The sequence below is a fragment of the Equus caballus genome, chromosome 3, assembly GCF_041296265.1.
Source record: "Equus caballus isolate H_3958 breed thoroughbred chromosome 3, TB-T2T, whole genome shotgun sequence".
NCBI classification, from domain to species: domain Eukaryota; kingdom Metazoa; phylum Chordata; class Mammalia; order Perissodactyla; family Equidae; genus Equus; species Equus caballus.
In genome coordinates this window covers 8,072,927-8,096,539 of record NC_091686.1, presented here as the reverse complement: position 1 = coordinate 8,096,539, position 23,613 = coordinate 8,072,927, and the positions used below count along the sequence as shown (strand labels likewise).

The following is a 23,613-nucleotide window of genomic DNA, read 5'->3' as shown; positions in this document are numbered from 1 at the left end:
TTGGGTAATGGCCTTCTTGAGTCATGGCTAAGAGATGGGTTTCCAAACCAGATGACATCTTGAGGTCTTTCTCAGATCTGCTTCCTGTAACCAGTGTTATCATTTCCTTCCTGTCCAGGTGATGGTGTGGATCCACGGAGGTGGTCTGATGATAGGTGGAGCATCAACCTATGATGGGCTGGCCCTCTCTGCCCATGAAAACGTGGTGGTGGTGACCATTCAGTACCGCCTGGGCATCTGGGGATTCTTCAGGTAGGATATTAGACTCTCCTCACAGTGAATTGGCCCCCAAAGCAAGGAGGGTAGGGTCCCACTCCGGTCATCTCAGCCTTCAAGCGGATCTTTACTAAATTCCCTAGTGAGGCACCCAAGTCCCTTCATAACTGAGCTGCACCTCCCTTCTCATTCCCCAGACACACTGGTCCGCTTGCTTCTGAGCTTTTGCATATGATGTTCCCTCTGCCTGGAATATCTATTCTTTCAAACTTTTATTCATCCTGTAAGATTCTACTCAAATGTTTGTTGTTAGTGCTGTTGGGTCGATTCTGTCTCCTAGTGACCATGTAAGGAAGAGACAGAAGCTGCCTGATATTTTTGCATCATCCTCTCATCTTTGGCGCTGTATCAGACAATGTTCTGCTGCTATTTATGAGGTTTTCATGGCCAATTTTTTCTTAAGTTGGTGGCTAGGTCCCTCTTCCTGGCATGCTTTGGTCTGGAATCTCTGATGAAATCTGTCCAGCATGGGTGACCCTACTGGTATTTGAAGTACTGGTGGTATAGCTTTAGCATCACAGCAACATGCAGCCACCACATTATGGCAACTAGTAGACTAGTGTTCTATTTCCCTGACGAGCAAACAAACCTGGGATGCAACGGTGACAGTACTGAATCTTAACCCCTAGACCACCAGGGCTGGATAACTCACGTTACCTCCTCAGAAACACTCACCTCCTTTTCACCTGTGTTGCCCCAGTACATTGCAACCTGTAAAGTGACAGTTAGCATCAGCACAGCAGTTATAGGCTTACATATCTTACCTCATAGGAAAGTAAGGAAGGAGCAGACTCATGTTGGGAGCTCAGTGAATGCTTGTGGGTGAAGGAATGGGTGGCTGGAGCTGGGAGATTGTTGCATCATCTGAGCTCAATGAAGCCCTCCTAGGAGGAACATCAGGTCCACTCATTCCATTTCCTTCTGCATTTGGTGCACACATGAGTCAAGGCTAGAGTGTTCTCCCTTGAGTCCTCATGGAAGCAGGAACCACGTTTCCTGCAGGACACAGTTACTAGTACTAGGAGCATTTTGTAAACGCACCAGCCCCAGGAACTCTGACCCTGAGATGGCTAATGGGTGGGCTGAGGGAGGGGTGGACTCCTCACTGAAAACAGCTATGGAGCTGGAGGAGGGGTATCCTAGGTGAGTCATGACTCAGAATGTCTTACCTGCTCTTTCAGCCATGTCCCGTTTCTCTGCTCCCCGTTACAGTCAAACTGCTACATTAGTGCTTCCCAATTCCTCTCCTCCCAGTCTCTCCTTTAACCTATGTCAATCAGGTTTTCTCCCTGACCACGCCATCTGACTGTTCTGGTCGAGGTCACCAATGACCTACCAGCTCTTGGCCCAAACTTGGTAAACATCCACATACCAACTTGACAGCATCCATACACGACCGTTCACTCCTTTTTGAAATGCTGCCTTCTCTCGGCTCATAGCCACCTCCTACCTCACAGACTAATCCTGGTCAGCCGCTTCACTGGAGCCTCCTCCTGCCCCTCCTAAAGCCTCAGTGTTTGGCTCCATCTCCATCTCCACTACTGCCCTGAGTGATCTCAGGGGGCGCCTTCACAGCTCCTTGTTTTAGCCCCACTTTCTCCTTTGAAACACAGATGCACACGATTAACTATCTCCTTCTATGCCCACTGGACGTCTAAAGGGCACCTCACACTTCACTGGGACAAGCTAAAGCCTTGACACCCACTACCCCTCCCCCAAAATACTCCTCCTTTCCCCACAGTGCCTCCTGCTCAGCTTCTGCTTGCTCAAGATAAAGACCATGTGGTCAGCCTTGACTCTTGTCTTTTTCTCATATCCCTCATCCAGTGGATTAGAAAATCCTCTTGCTTCCATCTTTAAGATTAATTCAGAATCCAGCCACTTCTCATCTCCTCCCTTTCACCTACCCTAATCTAAGCCCTCTGTGCCTCTCACCTGGATTATTGTAACAACCTCCACTTTTATAATCCTGCTACTTTTATACTCTGTCTGATCTGCACAGTAGCCAGAGTGATCATTTAAGGCATAGATGGAGTCATGTCCTTGCCTTGCAGTGACTTCCCTCCTTACTTACAATGACATCGGGGTCCTTACCAAGGCCCACAGGGCCCTCTCTAGCTGTGTGTCCTGCAATCATACTTTGTTCACTGGACCCTGGAGCCTTTGCATTTGCCATTTCTTCCACTTGGAATTCTCTTCTTTGGATGTTTGCAAAGCTCCTGTGCTCATTCACTCAAGTTTCTCTCAAATGCCACAGCCTCCAAGAGGCCTTTCCTAGTCATGTGATCTCGAATAGAATCCTACTGCCCCACCTCTGCCTTTCCTTTTACAAGATTTTATTTCTCCTAAAAGCACTTTAACTACCTGACATTGTATTCTATGCCTATCTGTTTATTTGTTTATGATCTGTAATGTGAGCTCTGTGTGGTCAGAGGTTTGCTTGTTTTGTTCTCACATGTGCTCCTGGCTCTTAGAACAGTGTTTGCTCATAGCAGATGCCAGATAAATGCCAGATAAAGGAATGTAGAACTCACAGCAGAACGATGCCACAGAAGAAGAAGGCAGGTGGAGACACTTGTGTCAGGGCTGTGGAAGCCCCGTCTTACTCCAGAAGGCTCGCCTAGAAACCCTAACCCCGTCTGTGGTCCTGAGAGCCCTGCCATGACATCTCTGTTCCCACTCCAGCCTGTTCTCTTACTCACAGCACAGGGGACGAACACAGCCCAGGAAACTGGGGTCACTTGGACCAGGTGGCCGCACTGCGCTGGGTTCAGGAGAACATCGCCAACTTTGGAGGGGACCCAGGCTCCGTGACCATCTTTGGAGAGTCAGCTGGAGGTGAAAGTGTCTCTGTTCTTGTAAGTGTTCCTGACCCTGATGTGACTCCTGATAGGACTCTTGGAGACCAGTTTAGCCATGGGCACCTTTATTTACAGGACCTAGATTCAAGGCTGACCCCACCCTGCACAGCAACAAATGGTGGAAAGCTAATAGCCCAACTCTCCTTGGCCCCCAGGAAGCTCAGAGCTCACCTAGCATCCTGGCGCCATAAGAATATTCAGTCACAACCGCAACATTTCTCACTTTCCAATTTGGTTGCGCTCTCTCGCTCCTTCCTAATCATTTTCCCATTAGACTCATCTCACTTCTCTTGGGATATAGGGGTGGTTATACATTATGAATAAGAGCAGGCAACCTTAAAGGTTGGGCAGAGTGTCATGGTTTGGCTTATAGTCATATACATGTCAAGGGGACACGGGCACAAAGATCGGGTCAGGGGCCTCCTCTGAGATGGTCTGAATGTTTGTGCGTGCCCAAGAGGGAAGGCAGCAGTCTCTAGGATGTCTTGCTAGTGGCAATGGGGCTGGGGGAAGCAATGGTGGAAAATCAGATTAGAAGGTGCTAGGAGCTGTAAGGAATCCTCCAGCTGCCTCACAGGTGAGCAGAGGGTCAGCACTATTACTGTTTGTTTTTTGGTGAAGGAGATTGTCCCTGAGCTAAGATCTGTGCCAATCTTCCTCTATTTTCTGTATGGGACGCTGCCACGGCATGGCTTGAGGAGTAGTGTGTAGCTCCACACCCGGAATCTGATCCTGTGATCCTGTGAACCCCGTGCTGCAGAGCAGAATGCGTGAATTTGACCACTATGCCAGGAGGCCGGCTGACTGTTACTGTACTTTTACAACATGGATTGATTTCCTAGTTAAATACTCAGGGATAAATGTTTTTATATTTTATCGAATGGAAAAAAAGGAAAAGTACAAATAAGCTTAAAGAAGAAAAAAGTCATACAAAATCCCATTACCCAGGGATACCCACCACAAACATTTTGACATGTATTTTTCTAGGCTTTTACCATGACGCACCCTATCCATCTATCTTTCTATCTACCTATCCCTCTATCTGTCTAACTACCAGCTGTCTGTCTGTCTGTCTATCTATCTGTCCATCTAGGATTTTTTAAACAAAAAATCTTCCTTAGCATTTTAAGAGAACATTAATATTTCCCTAAACATTAAGCACTCCTCCATAATTTTATTTTTTATAATAATGTAGTATTCCATGGTAAGAATGAAAAATAGCATATTTACCAAATCTCATAATATTGAAAACTTATGATATTTTCTACTTTACTTTTATAAACAGCACGAGCATTCGTAGAAATCGTTGTGTGCCTCCGTGGTCATTTTTCTAAGGCTATATTCTGAGTAATGGAAATGCAGAATCAGAACCGTGTCTTTAAAGTGTTGTTAGGAATTCCTAAGCATCTTTCAGATACCTTTGATTGTTTTAATCAGCGTGCATGCCGCACACATCCTATTCTGTCCCTCGCTCTGTGCTCCTGGCTGGCTCCAGCTGAGGGAGGTTTTCTTGGAGAACCGGGTCCTGGGGTCAGCCTGGGGAACAGGCCAGGCCAGGACCTGTCATGTCCACTGAGCCCCAGGGTCTCCAGGGGAGGGGCCAGGGCAGAGCTGTGGATGAAACTAGCTCTTCAAGACCCCTGCTGTGAGCGTAAACTCTCTACATCTCCACTTTCCTCCCAGGTGTTATCTCCACTGGCCAAGAACCTCTTCCACCGGGCCATCTCTGAGAGTGGGGTGGCCTTCACTGCTGGCCTGGTCCAGAAGGACTCGAAGGCCGCGGCTCAGGTGAGTCTCACACTGGGACACCCCTGCACCCTTAGCTCTGCTCTCCTGGAGTCTTCAGGGGTCTGCCTTGCTATGTGATCCAGCTGAGACCCTCAAAGCATCACAGTAGTGAGAATGGCTGGGAGGGAAGGGCAAGGAGACACCTCAGCCAACCTCCCAGTTATCCAGCTGAGCATACTCGGGCAGAGAGTGGAAGCAGCTGGCCAAGGTCAGAGAGTGATGGGGCCAGACCTGGGACTCAAGCTCACGATTCTGGACTGCCAGCTCAGAGCACTGTCCATGAACCACATTTCCCAAAGTGTGCCAAAGTGGGGTCCAGGCCAGACGGTGGGCAGTGGACTGTCACCATTTGTTGTGTTTCTCAGGGTTTGAGTTCTGTTGAATCCACTTGCAGCATGTGAGCCTGGAGTGGTCCTCACTGAGGCCTGTGACTGCAGGTGTTTCCTCGTGATGGGGAAAAATTCATTCATTGATCCATTTATTCATCAATGAATAATATTTTTTTTTTTGAGAAAGATTAGCTCTGAGCTAACATCTGCTGCCTATCCTCCTCTTTTTGTTGAGGAAGACTGGCCCTCAGCCAACATCCATGCTCATCTTCCTCTACTTTATATGTGGGACGCCTGCCACAGCATGGCTTGCCACACAGTGCCATGTCTGCACCTGGGATCCGAAACTGTGAACCCAGGGACGCTAAAGCGGAACATGCACACTTAACCTCTGCGCCACCGGGCCGGGCCCCATCAATGAATAATTTTGATGTACACAATATCTAGCAACCTTAGGAAGCTTCCATTCTAATGAAGGGCACAAATTAATGAAGACATAACCAAAAAAAACCTAAAATGTCAACTCTGGCAAGAGCAATAAATGAGAGATACCTGATGTCATAACAGAATCCAAAAGGAGCAGTTAGTCCAGTGTATAGGGTGAGGGTATCAGGAAAATCTTCCCTGAAAAGATGGTGAATGAGTTGAGATCATAAAAATAAGCAGTAATTTACTTGGTGAGAAAAGAATATTTCAGGAAGAGGGAACAATGTGTGCAAATGTCCCGTGGCAGGAGGAAGTATCTCAAGTAAGAGAGAATGAGAAAGGCTTATGTGACCAGAGCAGAGGGAACCTGGAGTGAGCTGAGGATGGGGACATTGTGGGGACTGCACAGGACCCTGGTGAGGGCTTTGTCTTTATCTGGAGACTGTTAGGAAGCCAAGGAAGAGTGAGCCACAGGAGGCTCTGTGGAGAGGAGAGCCCACTGGAGTCGGTGATGTGGGGCGTTTACGTAGGGCTGTGAGAGCTGCTTTCATGGAGTGGTGGGGGCTGCAGCCAGACTTAAGGGGGCTGGTGAATAGGAGGAGAGGAAGACACGAGGGATTTTTAGAATTTTTGAAAATGTTTTTCAGAATTCTCTGCTTATAAACAACAGAAGCCCCATTGACCAGGCTTAAGTTGAGAGGGGGAATTTATTTAAAGGAAACAAAGTTGACGTAGATGAGGATGGATTTTGCTGTCAAATAAGAACCATAAATTGGGAAAATGAAGGGAATCTAAGGCTCTTATGTTCTCTCTCCCTCTCTCTCCTCCACTTCTCTCAGTACCTTTTTATTTATTCAACAAATACACACTGAGCACTGATTCTGTGTCAGACACTGTACTAGGCTCTGGGGAGCCGCACACACTCTCCATGGCTCCACCATCGTGCAGCCTGCCTCCTCTCCATCTGCATCTTCTCCTCTGGTTACTTTGTAAGTGTCTTGCCTGAGTCCAAACGTCTAGTAAGTGGATGAGCTGGATCTGAAACAAGACAGAGTGATTCTGGACTCCATGCTCTCAGCCCCACTCCTGCTGCCCCTCCTTAGATATTCAGCTCTGAGATCTTTGTTCCCGTTCTAAAAGAGACAAAGTAACAGAGACAGAGGCTGTGTAATTGGCATGACTGGGACCAGGACTCACACCTGTTGGCCCAGAGTATTTTGTACCACCCCTCGTGTGGCCTTTAGAAATTGAGATTGGGATGGAACACCTCTTTATTGATGAAAGAAAGGGCCATGGTGCTTGAATTCTGCTGTCACCTGTGATCTTTGCAGCAAATTGCTGTGTTTGCTGGGTGTAAAACCGCGACCTCGGCTGTCATTGTTCACTGCCTGCGCCAGAAGACAGAGGACGAGCTCCTGGAGACGTCAGTGAAGATGGTAGGTGCATCCATTCTTGTGGTCGCATGAGGCCCCACCCTGTAAACTTGGCTGTAGCCTTCATCATTTCAGCTGTCTCCTTGACCCGGGAAAACTACCTGGGACAGTGTCTCACCTCTCAAGAGCAGTGTCAGCCTCTGCATCTGAATGGGGAATTTGTTTTTTTTCTTTTCTATCACGAAATATCTCAATCATTAGCATAGTCAAAAATAGTGAACATTGTGTAATAATCCCCTAGCTTTATCAAAACTTACCATTTTGCCTATCTTACTTTCAGATATATTTTTAAGAAGTAAACATTACATATTACCAGAGGTAACTATCATCCTGAATTTTGGGGATGGGGACATTAAGAACAAAGATTTTTGGAAAGGTTGCCACAATTTATCTTGGCTCATTTAGAAACTGCCTCAATTATAACCCAGTGGTGGCTTCTAGATTTTCTAGATTCTACCTTAATTGTGATTCTAGGATAACTACACATCCATCCATTTACCCATTCATCTTCTTATTTTCCATCTAGACATCCACCAAAGCATGCAACTCATCAATATCGTCTGATCAATTTAACATCAATCTATCCCTAGCATTCATTCACATATTATCAAGCATCCATGCATCATCCACCACCATATATCCTCACTCCATCATCCATCCCTCTAAAACCAATGATCCATCTATTTCCTATCCGCAAGTTATCATCCATCTAGCCATTTATCCATGCAATTCACTCACAATCCATGTATTAACAAACTCCATCCATCCATCCTTCCATCTGTCCATTCATCCATCTATCCATCTATCCACCCATCTACTTGTACTAAGTGTATGGGTGGATAACAGGAAGAGTGACGAACACGTGAATTGCCTACAGTCCCTGCAGACAGGGAACTATTCAAAAAGAAAAACACTCATATACGTCCTGGCTTACGCGTATTGGGAGTACAGAGAGGGGAACCACTCATTATAGTCACAAGGATACTTCACAGAGACGATGACATTTGAGGATTGATGGATGCCTATTGCAGTGGGTCATCACAGGGAGGGTACAGCAGGACAGATGCCCAGAGAATGCAGCATCCGGGGACAACAGAAACTATTCCTTTTGTTGGGGGAGGGTGTGACTGTGAGCCCAGGAGTAGGCTGAGCCCCTGGACTCTCTGTCTGCACCCTGGGCTCCTGAGAATACTCCTGGACCCTCAGGGACAAACCTCCAGCGCCAGACTCTGCTGTTTCCATGGGTTGAGTCCAGTGTGACCCTAAAATTGGATCCTGGGTTTTAATGCTCACATAAGGTGACCAATGCATTCAAAGAATTAAAACGGAACTTTTTTCTTATGCGTGGAAAGAGGCAACTTCATTTCCACAATTCTCCATGTGGCGCGAGAGGACCTAGCATTTAAGGGAAGAGTTGGTGATCTGGGGAAAACCCAGAGAAGAAAGAGCACATGATCTTCTGAGATCACGTGGGAGAGTTTCCCTGATTATGCACTCTCCTCAACACACACACACACACACACACATGTACACACACACAAACCTGGATGGTAAGGTTACAACCCATAATAGAGGGACCCTTACTGGTCACTTCCTCCATGCCGATCAGATGTTTTAGCTACAATGTGACGTTACGATCAGTGCAATCTTGGTGAACACACAACAAAGAGAAGTGTAGGTTGGTGTGAATTTCTGTGAGCTTGAGTGAGTCAGGACTTTCTGATATGAGATGAGAAAATTCATCTCAAAGCGCCTAGAGCAGAGAAAGGAATGTGTTGTAACAGACTCTTCACGTAACTAACTGAAAACTAAACTACAGTTCAGGAGTAGATGGCTTCAGGCATGGCTGAATGCAGATGCACATATGATATTAATAAGAATCTATCTCCATCCCTCAGCTTTTTACTTCTCAGTGTACACTTCACTATCAGGCAGGTTTGTCCCCTAGGGGGGTAAGGACAACAATAGCCCTCTAAACTTAACATCCTGTCTGCTTAGAAACCTTGTTTTCCACTAATTCCTGCAAAAGTTTTGGCATAATCTCTATTGAACTGACATAGGCATGTGCTTATTCCGGAAGTAATGTCTATGGTCAGGGAGATGGGGCACCCCAGGTCACATAGATGCTTGAATTCAAGGACTGAGAGTGGGGAAGCGGGAGCTCCCCCAGGGAAAAAGATGGTGTTGTTGTCTGGGGGGACAATAAGGGGAAATGGATGGAGGGCGGGGCAGGCACCACCACAGACATCCTCTCCTGAGCCCCTCCCCCGTCCTACACCTGCACCCTGTGCTCACGCCCAGGGGAACCAGGGTCCAGCTTTTCTCCAGGAAGCCTCCTCACCCACACCCTCTGCCTTTGTCTTCACAGAAATTTCTCAGTCTTGATTTCCGTGGAGACTCCAGAGAGGTAAGGACCTGTGGTGTTGATTACAGATTTTAAGTTTGATACCTTTAAACTCCACTTCAATATGAGTGAAAGAGTTCCACGTGTGGACTCATAGTAACTCCCTGTGTTCATATGGCTCAGGCCCAGAGAGGGGTAGTGATTTGTCTGGAAAACACAGCCAGGAGGACTACATGTAGGACTGGAACCCCTTCCTCTGACTCCCAGTCCGGGGCTCCCAGTCATTAACCTTGTATCTCCTCAGCCCAGCATACCTCTCATTTTTGTTTATATTTCCTGCTCCCCAAAATGGCTCCTGTAGAGAAGGCCGGACTAGAACCTTCCACTGTGGGGAGAGGGAGATAACTGGCTAAGGGGTTTCTTCAGGAGCCTTCACTGAGGAGCCCAGATCTTCTCCTGGAGGCTGCTGGGTAGGTTAGCTGTGCAAGCTGCACTGTCTGCAGGGCCGTAAGGAAGGGAGCCAAGAATCTCAATCCTGAGGAACCCCCCTCCTCCCAGCCAGGAGGAAACTCCAACAGCATCCTCCTCATCTCCTTCTTCCTCCTCTCCTGCCCTCTAATATGTTTCCAGTTTCCAATGGCATTATCTCTGCAACGTCTCACATTCCTGTCCTCTCTGCTCTCTCCCTGGGGATGGTAACACTTCGCTTGAAAAGTGTGGTGAGGATTAGATGAGATTCGCTCAGTCATTCAGCAAAGATTTAAATAGTACTTACTACATGCCCTACCTGATTCAGGATCTGGTGTTATAGCAGCAAGACAAGTAAAATAGAGGTATGCCTTGCCTCCTAGAGTGAGGGAAGAGTCAATAAACAGACAAATAAAATACATACTGTGTGTGATGATAGTCAGCATTAGGGTAGAACAGTAATTGGGAGGTGGGGCTGGAGTTTGCCCGTGGTTTGAATTTACATGGCAGAGTGGGGAATGCTCCATGAGAAGGTGATATTAAGCCAGTTCTGGAGGAAGAGAAAGAAGCCAGCTGTCAGGAACATGGGAAGAAGAGTGTTCCCAGCAGAGGGAAGAGCAACAGCAAAGGCCCTGAGGCAGGAGGGCAATGTGGCTGGTGTGGAGGGAAAGAGGAACAGGGCTGAGGCTGAAAAGGGAATGGGAGGTGGGGGGTGGTCCTTTAAAGGACTTGGATTTTGATCCCAAGTGTAACCGGAAGTCTTGGGAGGGTTCTAAACAGAGGAGTGAGTGACCTTGGATGTTACAAAGGGCTCGTTGACAGCTGTGTTAAATGGAAGGTAGGGAAGGGGCAGAGCAGATGCAGGGACAGCAGCTGGGGGGGCCCTGGGCTGCAATAATCCAGGCAAAGAATCATGGCGGCTTGGACTAGCCCACAGCAGAGGGAGTGGTGAGAAGGGCTTGGCGCCTGGATATTTTTGAAGTAACAGCTGACAGGATGTGCCAATGGACAGGATGTGGGGCATAAGAAAAAGACAAGGGGTGAAGCAGACCCCTGCTTTTCAGACCTGAGCCAGGAGATGCAGGAGCCGCACACAGGGCGACCACCTGCAGCCACTCATGACAAAGGACATCACTGCCCTTCCCACTGATGCTGGTGTGCGTCAGCCACCACTGGATGCTGCTCAACTTGGGCCCTCGTGGTCTGTCTCCTGGACTTTCACTATCTTCCACCTCTACTCTCCCTCCCACTCCTACGCCCCACGGTGCAGCCAGACTTACCCTTGTGGACCCACATCAGGGCATGTCGCCCCTTCTTAAAAGGCTGACCCTCCTTAGACAAATCCACTCACCTCCATGGAGTTATCCTTCAAAGCATATCTGAGCCCCTGCTCTGTGCCAGACATGGTGCAGAAAGTGTGCTGCACCGTCTACTCTCTCTCTGTCCATGCCCCACAGCCTTCCTCCAAGCCCAGGGCTCCCGGGGTCTGAGGTTCCTGGGATTAGTGCTACACACTGATACCACAGTCACTGTGCTCACGCCATTCCCATTGTTTGGAATACTGTTCATTCCTGAGGCCCACTGCAGATGGCGGGTACTTCCTGCATGTGGCCTGCTCTGTGTCTTCCTTCCAGAAGGAGTTGCTCCTCTAGGCAGCTTCCGACAACAGCCCTTTCTGAACTGCACAGCCTTTCAAAGAGATCAGTGGTGGCACCCAGATCCTTTGTCCCTGTTGTCAGCCATATTGCATTAGGATGTGGGCCCTTGTCCTGCTGAGTCAGATCACTTGACAGAACTTTTCCTCTGCAGCCCAAACTGGCCGGTCTTCATTGGCCCTTGTGGAGCAGACACAGGTCCTGGGAGTCACAGGGTCTCAAAGCCTGGGTATTGTCCAGTTTCACCTGCCATCCAGGGGGGAATATGACACATAGTGGGTGGAGCTGGAAATATGGCACGTGGGGCTGATGTCTAAGTGAGGGATCTGGAACAACACTGCTCATGAATAATATCTAATGTTCATCCAGCCCTTTCCAGGTACAGGGACTGTGCTGAGCATTTTGCATGTGTTCAGCCATTTAAGCCCCACAACAACCCATCTTATAGATAAGGAAACTGAGGCACAAACACATGAAATTACTTTCCCAGGTTATCAGCTAGTAAGTGGCAGAGCCCTGTTTCAAATCCAGATGGTCTGGCTCCAAAATCCATGCTCTTAACAACTTCTGTGAGCGAATATGAAATATAACTGTACCCAGAACCAGCTTCTCAGATGGTGACAGGTGAGTCAGGCTCTGCGGGACCATGTAAATATTTTGCAACAAATGTAAAATCTAAAATTAAGGCATTTATCAACACAACGCGAGCCCATCCCTGATTCTTTTTCTCCTGCTATTGCTCTCTGATAGAGAGCCAAGCCTCAGTTTAGGCACCTGGAGTGACGAGGAGCTCACTGCCTCCTTGAAGCAAACCTTTCATCAAGAATAGCTCGTGTTTAAATATAGAGACATAGATACAGTCAATTGTCATTAATCATGAATTCTGTTTTTCTGAGTTCACCTATTCACTGAAATTTATTTCTTACTCCAAATCATCACTCGGAGCACTTTTGTGATCATTCAGGGACATGCGCAGAGGGAGAGAAAGTGCAAGTCAAGTGATGACTGTGCGTTCCCATTTGAGATCAAAGAAGGCTACACTCCGTCTTCTGTATCATCTCTCATACTATTAAAAAATGTCATTCCCATGGTCCATTTAGTGCCACGTTTTTCACATTTGTATGCTTTCTGTTGGTGGTTTCTCTGTTTAAAATGGCCCCAGGCATAGTGCTAAGGGGCTGTCTAGTGTTCCTAAGCAGAATAATGCTTCGATGTGCTCAACATGGGAGAAAGTACGTGTGTTTGATGAGCTTCGTTCAGGCGTGGGTTACAGTGCTGTCGGCTGTGCGTTCAGTGTTAATGAACCAACCCTGCAGCCCATCCAGAAAAAGGAGGAGGAAATTTGCTCTGAGGCCCCTCTGGAAAGGCTAAAGTAACATCCGTAGGGTGTGATGAAGCTGTGGAAAAATTGCTACAGTTGTGGATTCATGAGATGATGACGATAAACTCATAGTAGACAGTGCTGTCACAAGGCTGAAGGACAAGGAAATTACAGTCACATTACCCAGGCTCCAGAAAATGTGGAGTCCTTATTGGCTGGTTCTTTATTATAAATAAGAACTACAGATAACTAGTTATGTGTAATAAATGTATATTGCATAAGATGTCTTCAAACACACACAAAAGAGGGTTGATGAAAATGTGACCACAGGCGTGCAGGAACCTGACCCCGTATTTCCCCTGGGAGCAGTGGCTCAGTGTTCACTAATTCAGAGTTCACGGTGACTTACAGCCCTAAACCACCACGAATAATGAGGACTCACTGTAGAGAGAGAGACACATACATAGATATATATACACTCTAATTGAAATATATGTAAGTATGTATACATATCTAAATGATTAAATCTATACATATATTTATATACTTATACATATTTGAATATATATAAATGTGTATATGTGTGTGTATGTATATGCATATATCTTTCAATTTGAGGGAGACTTGCCCCCAACACCTTACCCTATCTAGCCTCTGGTCGAATTTCTGCCCTTGGGTGCAACAGAGACTTACCATCCTTTGATGGGACCCTCAGTTCTGTGGTCACTGCCATGGGCATGCAGGTCTGTGGTGCTGGCCTTGTGCTCAGCCAGGTGGGGATGCAGAGGCAGGTGTTTCCTTGAGAGGAGAAGTGCACACACTGTGCTCCCTCTTCCCCAGAGCCATCCCTTCCTGCCCGCTGTGGTTGATGGAGTGCTGCTGCCAAAGATGCCTGAGGAGATTCTGGCTGAAAAGACGTTCAACACTGTTCCCTACATCATCGGAATCAATAAGCAAGAGTTCGGCTGGGTTATTCCAATGGTGAGAATGCACTGATCTATTAGACTCACCTCCCCTGCCCTTCACATCACCTCTCCCGTCTCAGGTCACAGGAGCTCCTCCTTGTCCAGACCCTCCTCGGGGTCCAGGACAGCCGTCACCTTTGCACAAGTTGACATTTCCATGGAAACCTTCTGTGGCTTGGCCCAACTGCCACCTGAGTGTGCAGCGCTGGGAACTTCTCTCCCTAAACACTCTCTGATTCTTTTCCAATCCAAGAATCCTGAAATGTCGATGCTGGGGGGCCTGTAGAGACAATCATGGGGCAGATGAGAAAATCGAGGCCTGGAGAGGACAAGGAGCTCAGGGCTGAAGGAGTGTGAGGCTGGGGCCCAGCAGCCTCTCCCCTGGGCTTGGTGCCTTCATGGTTTCTCCATAAACTCCACACACACTCCTGGTCATCCAACTGCAAACATTCATAGGAGTTCGCTTCCTCCTGTGTTAAAATGACTGCTGAAAGCTAGGAAGGGCTGTCCCTTCTGCCAAAGATCAAGCTGACAGCAACGTAAGTGGTGAGGACAAGTTTTATTCAGTTATATCACTGCAGTGGGGAAGAGAGTCCAGCATGAACTGAGCAAGTCCCTGAAACTAAAGCTTGAGGCCTGTTTAAAGGGTCCGTGTGCTCAGGGAACGGCATGGTGTGTGCAGGGTGGTTTGCCCATGGGACTAGTCCACCTGTTTTAGTTAATTGGTGTTCATTGGAGGAGAAGCAAATTTTCCTGTTTTGTTTTGTTTTTGGTGAGGAAGATTGGCCCTGAGCTAACTTCCATTGCCAATCTTCCTCTATTTTGTGTGTGGGATGCTGACACAGCTTGGTTTGATGAGCAGTGAGTAGATCTACGCCCACCTGGGATCCGACCCAGTGAACCCCTGGGCCACTGAAGCAGAGCGGGTGACCTTAACCACTAGTCGCTGGACCAGCCCAAAAACTCTTTTGCCTTTATGACAGGAGACAGTGGTATATGTGGAGCAAGGTGCCCAAAGCAGTTAGGTTTCTACCCTCCTCCAGGGACTAAGAGAGAGCAAGAGTCATTCCCTCAAAGTTTGCTTTCAGAGAGATGGCTCTCAGGTCCTTAAGGAAACAGGTGGGATAGTTTCTCTACATTGTAAAGGTCAGAGAAAGGATTTATAATTGCAAACTATCTAAAGTTACTACTCCGAGAGGGGTTTATGGGACCTATCTACCTATCACCAGGTTTGGGCTGTAACAAACAGTAAATTTCCCCTGAGAAAACCCCCTGCTTTGTCAGGCAGGCATTTTAAGGGAAGCTGCATCATCCTAAAGACAGGGCCTTGAGCTGCCTAAGCCTTGTTAGATTTTGGTCAAGTCCCTTATGCAGAGGTTTAGATGGAGTCATTACGTACAGAGTTCTGCATTTCTCACTTCAGAACAATTTCAGGGGTCCTATTGAAGGACCAAAGCCATAATGGCAGGATTTAGGGCTTCTTCAGTCAGCTGAGACAGGGAGGGTATTTGTGAGCTCTGTGTCCTCTGCCCAGAGCCCTTCGCGTCCATACTAGCCTGGCTTAAGCCTTCCCTCTCTGTCTTGATGACCATTGTGGGGACTGTAGCCTGACATATACATGCACATACATACTGCAAAGGACTGGGACAGCTCTTCCTAACATTTACTTTACCCTCTTTGCACTCCTTGAGCATCTGGATATAAGTCCGTTGGACTCATTGATTTTGCCCAACTCTTCAAAGACCCTGACTGTCAAGACATGACAAGGTGACCTTCAGTCTGCATTGATATGGTTGATGGGTCAGTTTGATTCTTCCTCTAATTCCCAATGATTCACAATTGCTTAACCTTTGTTTTAACAGATGATGGGCTACCCGCTCTCTGAAGGCAAGCTGGACCAGAAGACGGCCACGTCACTCTTGCAGAAGTCCTGCCCCATCCTTGTAAGAGTCTAGGGAATCACAGGAACTGGCTAAGACCCAAAGAGGGGAGGAGTTTCCCCAAATCACAAAGCGATTAAATTGCAGAATGAAGATGTGGGCCAGAGGGTTTTGCCCCCATTTTTCTACCTTTCTCACCCACCACCCAAGGTGGGGGATGGTTGCACAGGGCTCGAGAGGCTCACCATTAACACAAGAAGAGAAGCTGTGCCACTCACTGGAGGGTGGCGATCACTTTCACTCTTGACCTATTTCAGAACATCCCTGAGGAAGTGACTCCAGTGGCCACTGAGAAGTATTTAGGAGGGACTGAAGATCCTGTCAAAAAGAAAGACCTGTTCCTGGACTTGATAGGCGATGTGATGTTTGGTGTCCCATCTGTGACTGTGGCCCGTCTCCACAGAGGTGAGTCCCAAAGGTTGGAGAAGAAAGGGACACTGACCCAACCAGCTGTGCTGTCTGTCCTGCCCACACCGCTACATAAAGAAATATTTGGAAAGTTTGTCCCATATGGCCTAGGGTGGCATGTTGTCCTATGTTGGTTTCTGCTAGAAGGTGACTCTTGGAAAAGGATCCAAGTGCAAGTAGTTTGTTTTGGAAGTGATCCCAGAAAACATGAGTAGAGGAGTATAGAAGTGACACACGAAGTAGAAGGAAGCCAATCCATGCTGCCCTATCAAGCAAGTATCCATTTGGACACTGGAGCTGGGGAGCTCTGGGAAACCTGCAGTAAACAATCTCTGGGTTATCCCAAGAGAGCAGTATGAGAGTTCCAGTATTTATCCTCCAACTTCCAGGAGTCCTTGGTTGAAGGCTGTTCCCAAGGGGTTGTTAGTTCTCTGGTGCTTTGACCTACTGTACACATGGGCAGAGTGGTCTTTGGTGGCCGAAGACCTCAGGTAAAGAGCTGCAGACCTGGAGGTGGAAGTCAGTTTGGCATGTCCAGAAGTAGAGGATATGGTGAGGCATCAACTGCATCTGCTACAAGGACTCCTCACTTGAAAGTTTTGTAGTCCATGGGGCCATAGAGCTAACCTTAGAAGACAGGATTTGGAAGGTCCAGAACAAACTAATTCATTAACTAGTGGAGCTGGGGGTAGAGTGAGGCCAAACAAAAGATCAGGAGGGGTTGTCCAGGACCAAGAAAGCTGAAAGAAACGAGTAGCAGGAGGTGTGGGGGCAGGTGGTCTGGAGAATGTCAATGTTTGCAGCTGGCTTTTGTCCATCCTGGTGTGTGCTGGGTCTACCACAGGACCTCCCACACTGACGCAAGGCCATGTGGGTGGGGTATGAGGTCAGGGTGGATGTGGTCACCTAGAGGGGAGGTGTCCCTTCTGCGTGCCTTTCAGAGGTCTTCACAGGACCCGTCCTTCTCTAGGAGCCCTCCTTCATCTGGTCTGCAAGACAGGAAATGGTTCTCTGGTCCTGACCTCTCTCTCTAAACTTGCTGGGATGGTTGTAAATTCAAGATGTTATAAGAATGGTAAAAAGTACCTCCAGCTGACCTACTATGTGCCCAAGCACTCAGGACAGTAACATACAGGTGCTGGTTACCACTTCCTCCTCCTGAGGGTCCTGATGAAACTCTATAGCCAGGGTCCACCTGGGTCAAACCTGTTCTTTCATAAACTTTGTCTTTATTCTTCCTACCTGTCTGATTTGTGGTATCCCTGTCTGCATCATCTGCTGGTCCAGCCACACCGGACTTGTGTTTTTCAGCTGAAGTCTCATGACTTTGAGTTCAGGGTCTTTTGACAGGACTACACAGATTTTGTCAACGTTATCCTTTCATTTGTGTATTTTCCTCACTGTCTTTTTGATAAAAAAGAACTTTCAGAATATAAAATTTATATATAATAATTATAGTGTATTTCAGTTGTGGAAAGTTTTGAAAATGCGGAACACATAAAGAAGCAGTTAGATATCACTCATAACCCCTCCACCTAGAAGAATCTGCTATGAATTTTTGATATGTTTTCCTTTAATAATCTTTCTATGCCTTACATAAATTTAAAAATTAATTTATATTATGTTTTTACTTATAGAACACGATATTGTCGATGTTTCCTCAATGTCAGTAAAACCTCATTGAAAACACTCATCATTTCATGGGTTAAAATTTATTGTAGTAGTTGGGGCTGGCCCAGTTGTGGAGTGGCTAAGTTCACCTGCTCCACTTCAGCGCCTCAGGGTTCACAGGTTTGGATACCGGGCACGGCCCTAGCACCACTCATCAAGCCATGCTTTGGAGGCATCCCAGATACAAAATAGAGGAAGACTGGCACAGACGTTAGCTCAGGGCCAAACTTTCTCGCCAAAAAAATAAAAAGAAAAGATTATTTTAGTATTCCTGTCCTATTGGACATTTCACCTGACTGCTCACATTTTAATGCTAGAAAAACATTCTGCTCGGCCTTATTTGCATACGTCTTTAATCTTGTCTCTAATAATTTTTTAAGATTGGTTTTAGAAGTGAAATTAATGTAGGCTGTGATGTAGGAGCATTTTCAAGTTGCTGATGCAGAGTTTGAAGTTTGTTTCCAGTGGTAAGAGGGTGGATTTCCTAATTCTCTAACCCGAGACTCTCACACTAAAAAAGAAAAACAACACTGCCTCTTTAATAAGCTCTTCCTCACCAAAAAAAAAAAAAAAAAAAAAAAAGACAGAGAACATCACACTGTTTTAATTTGCATATTTTTTTATTACTAGCTGTCTCTTTCCTTCTGCTTCTCTCATTGTTCCCAATCGTAATTATCTAAATCTGTGCCTTACTTAACTTTGAAGATGTGTTGTGATTGTAAGGATTTTACAAATCTCAGTGATTTAAGGCAGTAAGTTAAAAAATGAAGAAACAGAAGTATATCTTTTGGTCAGCATTGTGCCAAAAATAAGTTCTCTCATTCACAGAAGATCTCTCCTCTATGGCTGTGTTCTGAGCTCCTCTCTAAAAGGTTTGGGCGGCAGAGGCGAGGTGAACCCCTCCTTTCAGGGAGCTCTGCTGAGCTGGAAGCAGCTGTTTAACAAGTGGATTCCTGAACTGCAGGGGATTGCTTCTTCCAAACACCTCCTCTCCCCAAACCAAGGGTGCAATGATGGGGTGTGGGAGGCAATTAAATAAGTTATTCTACTTCCTCATGTCAGCATGGCATATATTGTTAAATCATTGGATGAATATTTAATGATGTGAAGAAATGATTATAATATTTACATAATAACATATACAATATTGTCTCAACTTTATATACATAAGAGGAACATGTGGGGCTGGCCCCATGGCCAAGTGATTAAACTTCTGGGTGCTCTGCTTTGGTGGCCGGGTTTGCGGGTTCAGATCCTGGGTGCAGACTTGCTCCACTCGTCAGCCATGCTGTGGAGGTGACCCAGAAATAAAGCAGAGGAGGATTGTCACAGATGTTAGCTCTAGGCTAATCTTCCTCAAACAAAGAAATGAAAAGGGATATATGCAAAAATATTAACAGTTTTCTCTGAATGGTGAGATTATATACGCTCTTTTTGTTCCTTTTCCTTTTTTCTGCATTTTCCAAATTTGTTATTGTGTCCAAGGGGAGAAAAAGTTGTAAAGTTTCTCCAGCAGCCTCACTTGGGAATGACCTTTAACGCCTTGTAGGCAATATGATTTCTGCAAAGTGCTGACATCCATGCCCAAATGGCCCATGAGTTAGCCCTGAGGGAGCAGGGATGGGCAGCTCTGGTGAAGCCATCAGCAGGAAAACTGACATCTCTGGGACTTGGAGAGGGGGAAGTGAGAGAGGGGGCAGGGGAGAGGAGGAGAGAGGGCAGCAGAGAGGCAATGTTGTCCTTCCTCAGCCCCCTCTTCTCTCTTACGCCACCACCTTAACACTCCCCAGGCCAAGGAGGAGGCAAGACATGTGAGGTGACAGAGGAAAAGGGAAGGCTGAGTTTGAGGTGCCCTGAGAAACAAGAGACAGATTGTCCCCTTTCTGCATGTGTTTGTATTTAAATATTTGTGCTTTCAGACCAGCAACTTGGAGTTGCTTCATTCTTCTCAGAATAGGTGAGAAAAAACACTGGAAACTCTCAAAACTGGCCAGAACAGATGACTACTGTTGGACAGCAGGGATTCTCCAAAGGAATGGAAACTAGCCTGTTATCAATGAAATCCAGTAGTGTCAACTGTAGGTTTGTAGGTGTTCTTGAGTGTGGATGCATCAGGAAGCAACTGGGTTTATGGGAATTGACCCAGTGACCCTATAATGATAGTTATTTTCAATGGATCTATCTAGTGTTTCAATATTCATTTATTCATTCATTTAATCTTCATTCATTCATTCAACAAACACTGGCTCAAATTCCATTCCACCTCCACCACCTATGAGCCCTAAAGCAAGTCAGAGAACTTTTGAAAACATTATTTATTATGCTGATAACCAAGAGTTTTCTGCAGGGCCACACAGTGTCCAGCACACAGCTGACACTCACAATGGCAGTTGTTATTAATATTGTTGTTGCTGTGTACTCAGGACCCAGGTGTGCCACCAATTCCCTGAGTGCTCGGGGCCCCCAGAGACCTTGATACCATCCAGGTGTGCATCAGGTAAAATGAACTGTGTATGAATCCATGTCTTCTCAGATGCCGGAGCCTCCACCTTCATGTATGAGTTTCAGTACCGCCCAAGCTTCTCATCAGTCATGAAACCCAAGACGGTGATAGGGGACCATGGAGATGAGATCTTCTCTGTCTTCGGGGCCCCATTTCTAAAAGGTGATGGCCCTTTACTGACTACAAACTTGGGATTAGCAGATCTGGGTACAAGTCTCAGCTTGGTGGCCTTGGGCAATTTACTCCTTCTTTCCAGGTCTTAATTCCCCAAATTCTCCATAACAGGGTTGAGCAACAAGTGTCCCCAACCTTTCTCTTGCTGCAGCATGCCTGATAGAGAATGCGTATCCATGTGCCCTCATTCATGGTCACTACAAGAATCCAGACCTGGGCATTAATGTGACAAGCGGTTGGTGAGCTGTCAGGTCCAGATCAAGGGCTAGAATGCCACCCCCATTTCCACTCACAAGAGCATAGCAGACTGAGAGATAGAGAGGTTAGAATGGGTGTTGAGGTTGAATCAGGGCTACTGTGTGTCTATTTACCTATCCTACCATTTGTCCATCTTTCTAAAACTCATACCTTTTCAAACTTATTATATTAATAATATGATATTATAAGAAACCCTTTCACAAATGTCTTCAATGCCTTAATTATTAACAGTGAGGGATGAGTTGCATGACTCACCTCCACAAACAGCAACCAGGGTTATTTGTGACACACCACTGCCTCTGGAACTCCCAGGTTGGGTGACACTTTAGGACCATTGCAGCTCTGTTATTTATCAGAGTCTGTGTAAATTTGGGTAGGTCAAGGGGCTTGAGAACAGGCCCAAAGGAGAGAAATCTTCTGAGGTGGGGTTGGTGTGATGGAAAGTCAGGGGTACAGCATTGTAATTCTGAAGGGGGTGGTGTAGGACTGGTAGGCACTGAAGACAAAGGCTTTCAGATTGACTGCATCCATTTATTGTGTTGTAGATCTGTAACTCTCAAGCTTAAAGTGCACATACGTTACCCAGCGTCTTCTTAAAATGCAGTTTTTGACCCAGTGGCTCTGCAGTAAGAGCTCAGATTCTAAATTTCTTACAAGCTCTCAAGTGATGCTGCTGCTGTGGGTCCATTAAACACACTTGAGTAGCAAAGGCTTTTTGTCTTCTTCCCCACAGAGGGTGCCTCAGAAGAGGAGATCAAACTCAGCAAGATGGTGATGAAATTCTGGGCCAACTTTGCTCGGAATGGGTGAGCCTGGTGGCAATGATGGAGCAGAGATGGGAAGTGGTAGGGCATGTCTGTTAGAAAGGGGTAGCATATAATGTTTAATGGTCAAACTCCTGACCCTGTGGCCTTTGACCTGAGCACTCTCTAAAAATAGGCAGGCTGCTCAGGAGATGGTGAGCTCCCTATCGTTGGAGGCATATGAGCCTCTAGGCAGAGATAACACCAGAAGTCCCTGAAACTCTCAGAGGATTGTTGAGACCACACAGTAGATTTGGGGAATATCTCTTTGCTTCTGTTCCCAGGAACCCCAATGGTGAGGGGCTGCCCCACTGGCCAGCATATGACCAGAAGGAAGGCTACCTGCAGATTGGTGTCACCACCCAGGCAGCCCAGAAGCTGAAAGACAAGGAAGTGGCTTTCTGGACCGAGCTCCTGGCCAAGGAGGCAGCAGAGAAGCAACAACAGACAGAACACGTTGAACTTTGAGTAGGCAACCTAACAGGCCTCAGGGGCCTGGGGGAGCCAGGACAGAGTGTTCTACAGAATTTGCTTAAAGTCCGAAGAGGCATCTTATTGTGGAGGCTGGGGAATTGTCTGGGGGGGGCGGGGGCGGGTGTGGACAGAGGCCAGAGAGGGGGAATTTCTGTATCTGTGGCCTCAATTTTGGGAATAAATGTCCATTTGGAGGCCAAGTCAGTGTCTGTGTCTTGAACTGAAGAGTAAGCCATCCTCCTTGTAGAGAGAAGGATGAAGAGAGAGGGCACTATCTGCAGCAAGTTGCCTCTGACAGGTCTGACTCGGCCTCTGGACAAGCAGAGCAGCAGGCTGGGCCCTGGGACGCTTTGCATCTGCTCCATGTCTCTAGGCCCTCAACACCTTCCAACAACAGGATGTGGGGTGGCCAGAGTGCAGTGTCCCTATCTTCCTTGTGGAATTACCTGTAAATACGAAGGCGGCACAGTTGAGCATCTACCTGGAGTCAGGGGGAGAGGGGAGGTTCCTTGCTGACCTTGACACATGTTATGTGGCCTTTATTGACCCTTCTACAGGTCTACAATTCTTTCTTCAACATGCACAGTATCCTCAAAGACCACTCACTGAGGCCATCTCTTCCAACAACTCATCTGAGCCCCTTCTGTAGTCTGGACCACTTCAGTCAAAGATGTGACCACCTTGGAGTGATCCCTGAAGTGTCAGGCTCTAACTGCCTCTTTAAGAATCCCTGGGGTGACTCCTGGCTTCTGCTGGGATGTAGAAAGCTCTACGGAGTGACACTCCCACCCTAATAGCAAGGAAACACTGGAGTATCCTCAAAACCATGACTTTTCCTAAACCATTCAAAGATCTGAGGCAGCAGGTGAACAATTACCCTGAAGTCTCAGGAAGACAGGCACTTTGGAGCAGAGATGGGATGTGGATGCTGACTCACTGTCTGCTACAGGTGGAAGATGGGGTCACCGTGGGTGTGGGTAGAATTACTCTAAGATTCCTAATCAAGTGCTAAAGGCCAAGTGTGGGCTAGTGTGAGGGTATAAAGTCCTTGAGAGCCACAAACGCATGGGGGAGTGTACACAGACTCTTCTCCATAGACCTCCATCAGAGGCTCCTAAGAAAGATGGGGAGCATGTAGTAAGACCAGAGAAAGCCTGTCTCAGGGGTGCAGGCATGAAGTCCTGCTCAGAGGCTTCTCCCTTAAGGAATGAAATCCCTAAACCATTGGGAAAAGGGCAGCAAAACCACCTCCCTCAGGGCCCTGGGGAAGACCTATTGAGGCTGCGGAAAGGAGAAAAATTTAAATTTTCTATTCCTCGGACTGTAACAGGAGACCATCTTGGGTCCTGGTCTTTAGAGGTCCTTTACTGCTGGGGAGGGGCAGAATCACTGAGAAAGCCCCCTCTCCATGACCAAGGAACACAGGGTCTGCCTGAGGCTGAGGCTGGACCAGGACAAGAGAAACCACTCCTGGATGCCAGCACTCAGTTAGTACACACCAAGTACTGAGAAGCAG

General features: G+C 47.0%; 1 protein-coding gene across 7 annotated transcripts in view; it reads left to right on the top strand.

Moving 5' to 3' along the window:
- Positions 1–22,302, top strand: part of LOC100050992 (liver carboxylesterase) — a 31,870-nt gene extending 9,568 nt beyond the window's left edge. For 2 of the 7 annotated variants that reach the window (XM_023637012.2, XM_014738495.3), the window contains 10 exons: positions 119–252; positions 2,981–3,134; positions 4,821–4,925; positions 7,012–7,116; positions 13,742–13,882; positions 15,729–15,809; positions 16,064–16,211; positions 20,419–20,550; positions 21,554–21,626; positions 21,908–22,301. In XM_023637012.2, the coding sequence (XP_023492780.1) occupies positions 119–252; positions 2,981–3,134; positions 4,821–4,925; positions 7,012–7,116; positions 13,742–13,882; positions 15,729–15,809; positions 16,064–16,211; positions 20,419–20,550; positions 21,554–21,626; positions 21,908–22,091 (1,257 nt within the window). In that variant the 3' untranslated portion in view covers positions 22,092–22,301. Of the gene's footprint in view, positions 1–118; positions 253–2,980; positions 3,135–4,820; positions 4,926–7,011; positions 7,117–9,481; positions 9,521–13,741; positions 13,883–15,728; positions 15,810–16,063; positions 16,212–20,418; positions 20,551–21,553; positions 21,627–21,907 lie in introns of all 7 variants that reach the window. The other 5 variants (XM_001491702.5, XM_014738494.3, XM_070262946.1 and 2 more) reach the window with 5 other exon arrangements.
- Positions 22,303–23,613: the final 1,311 nt, after the last annotated feature.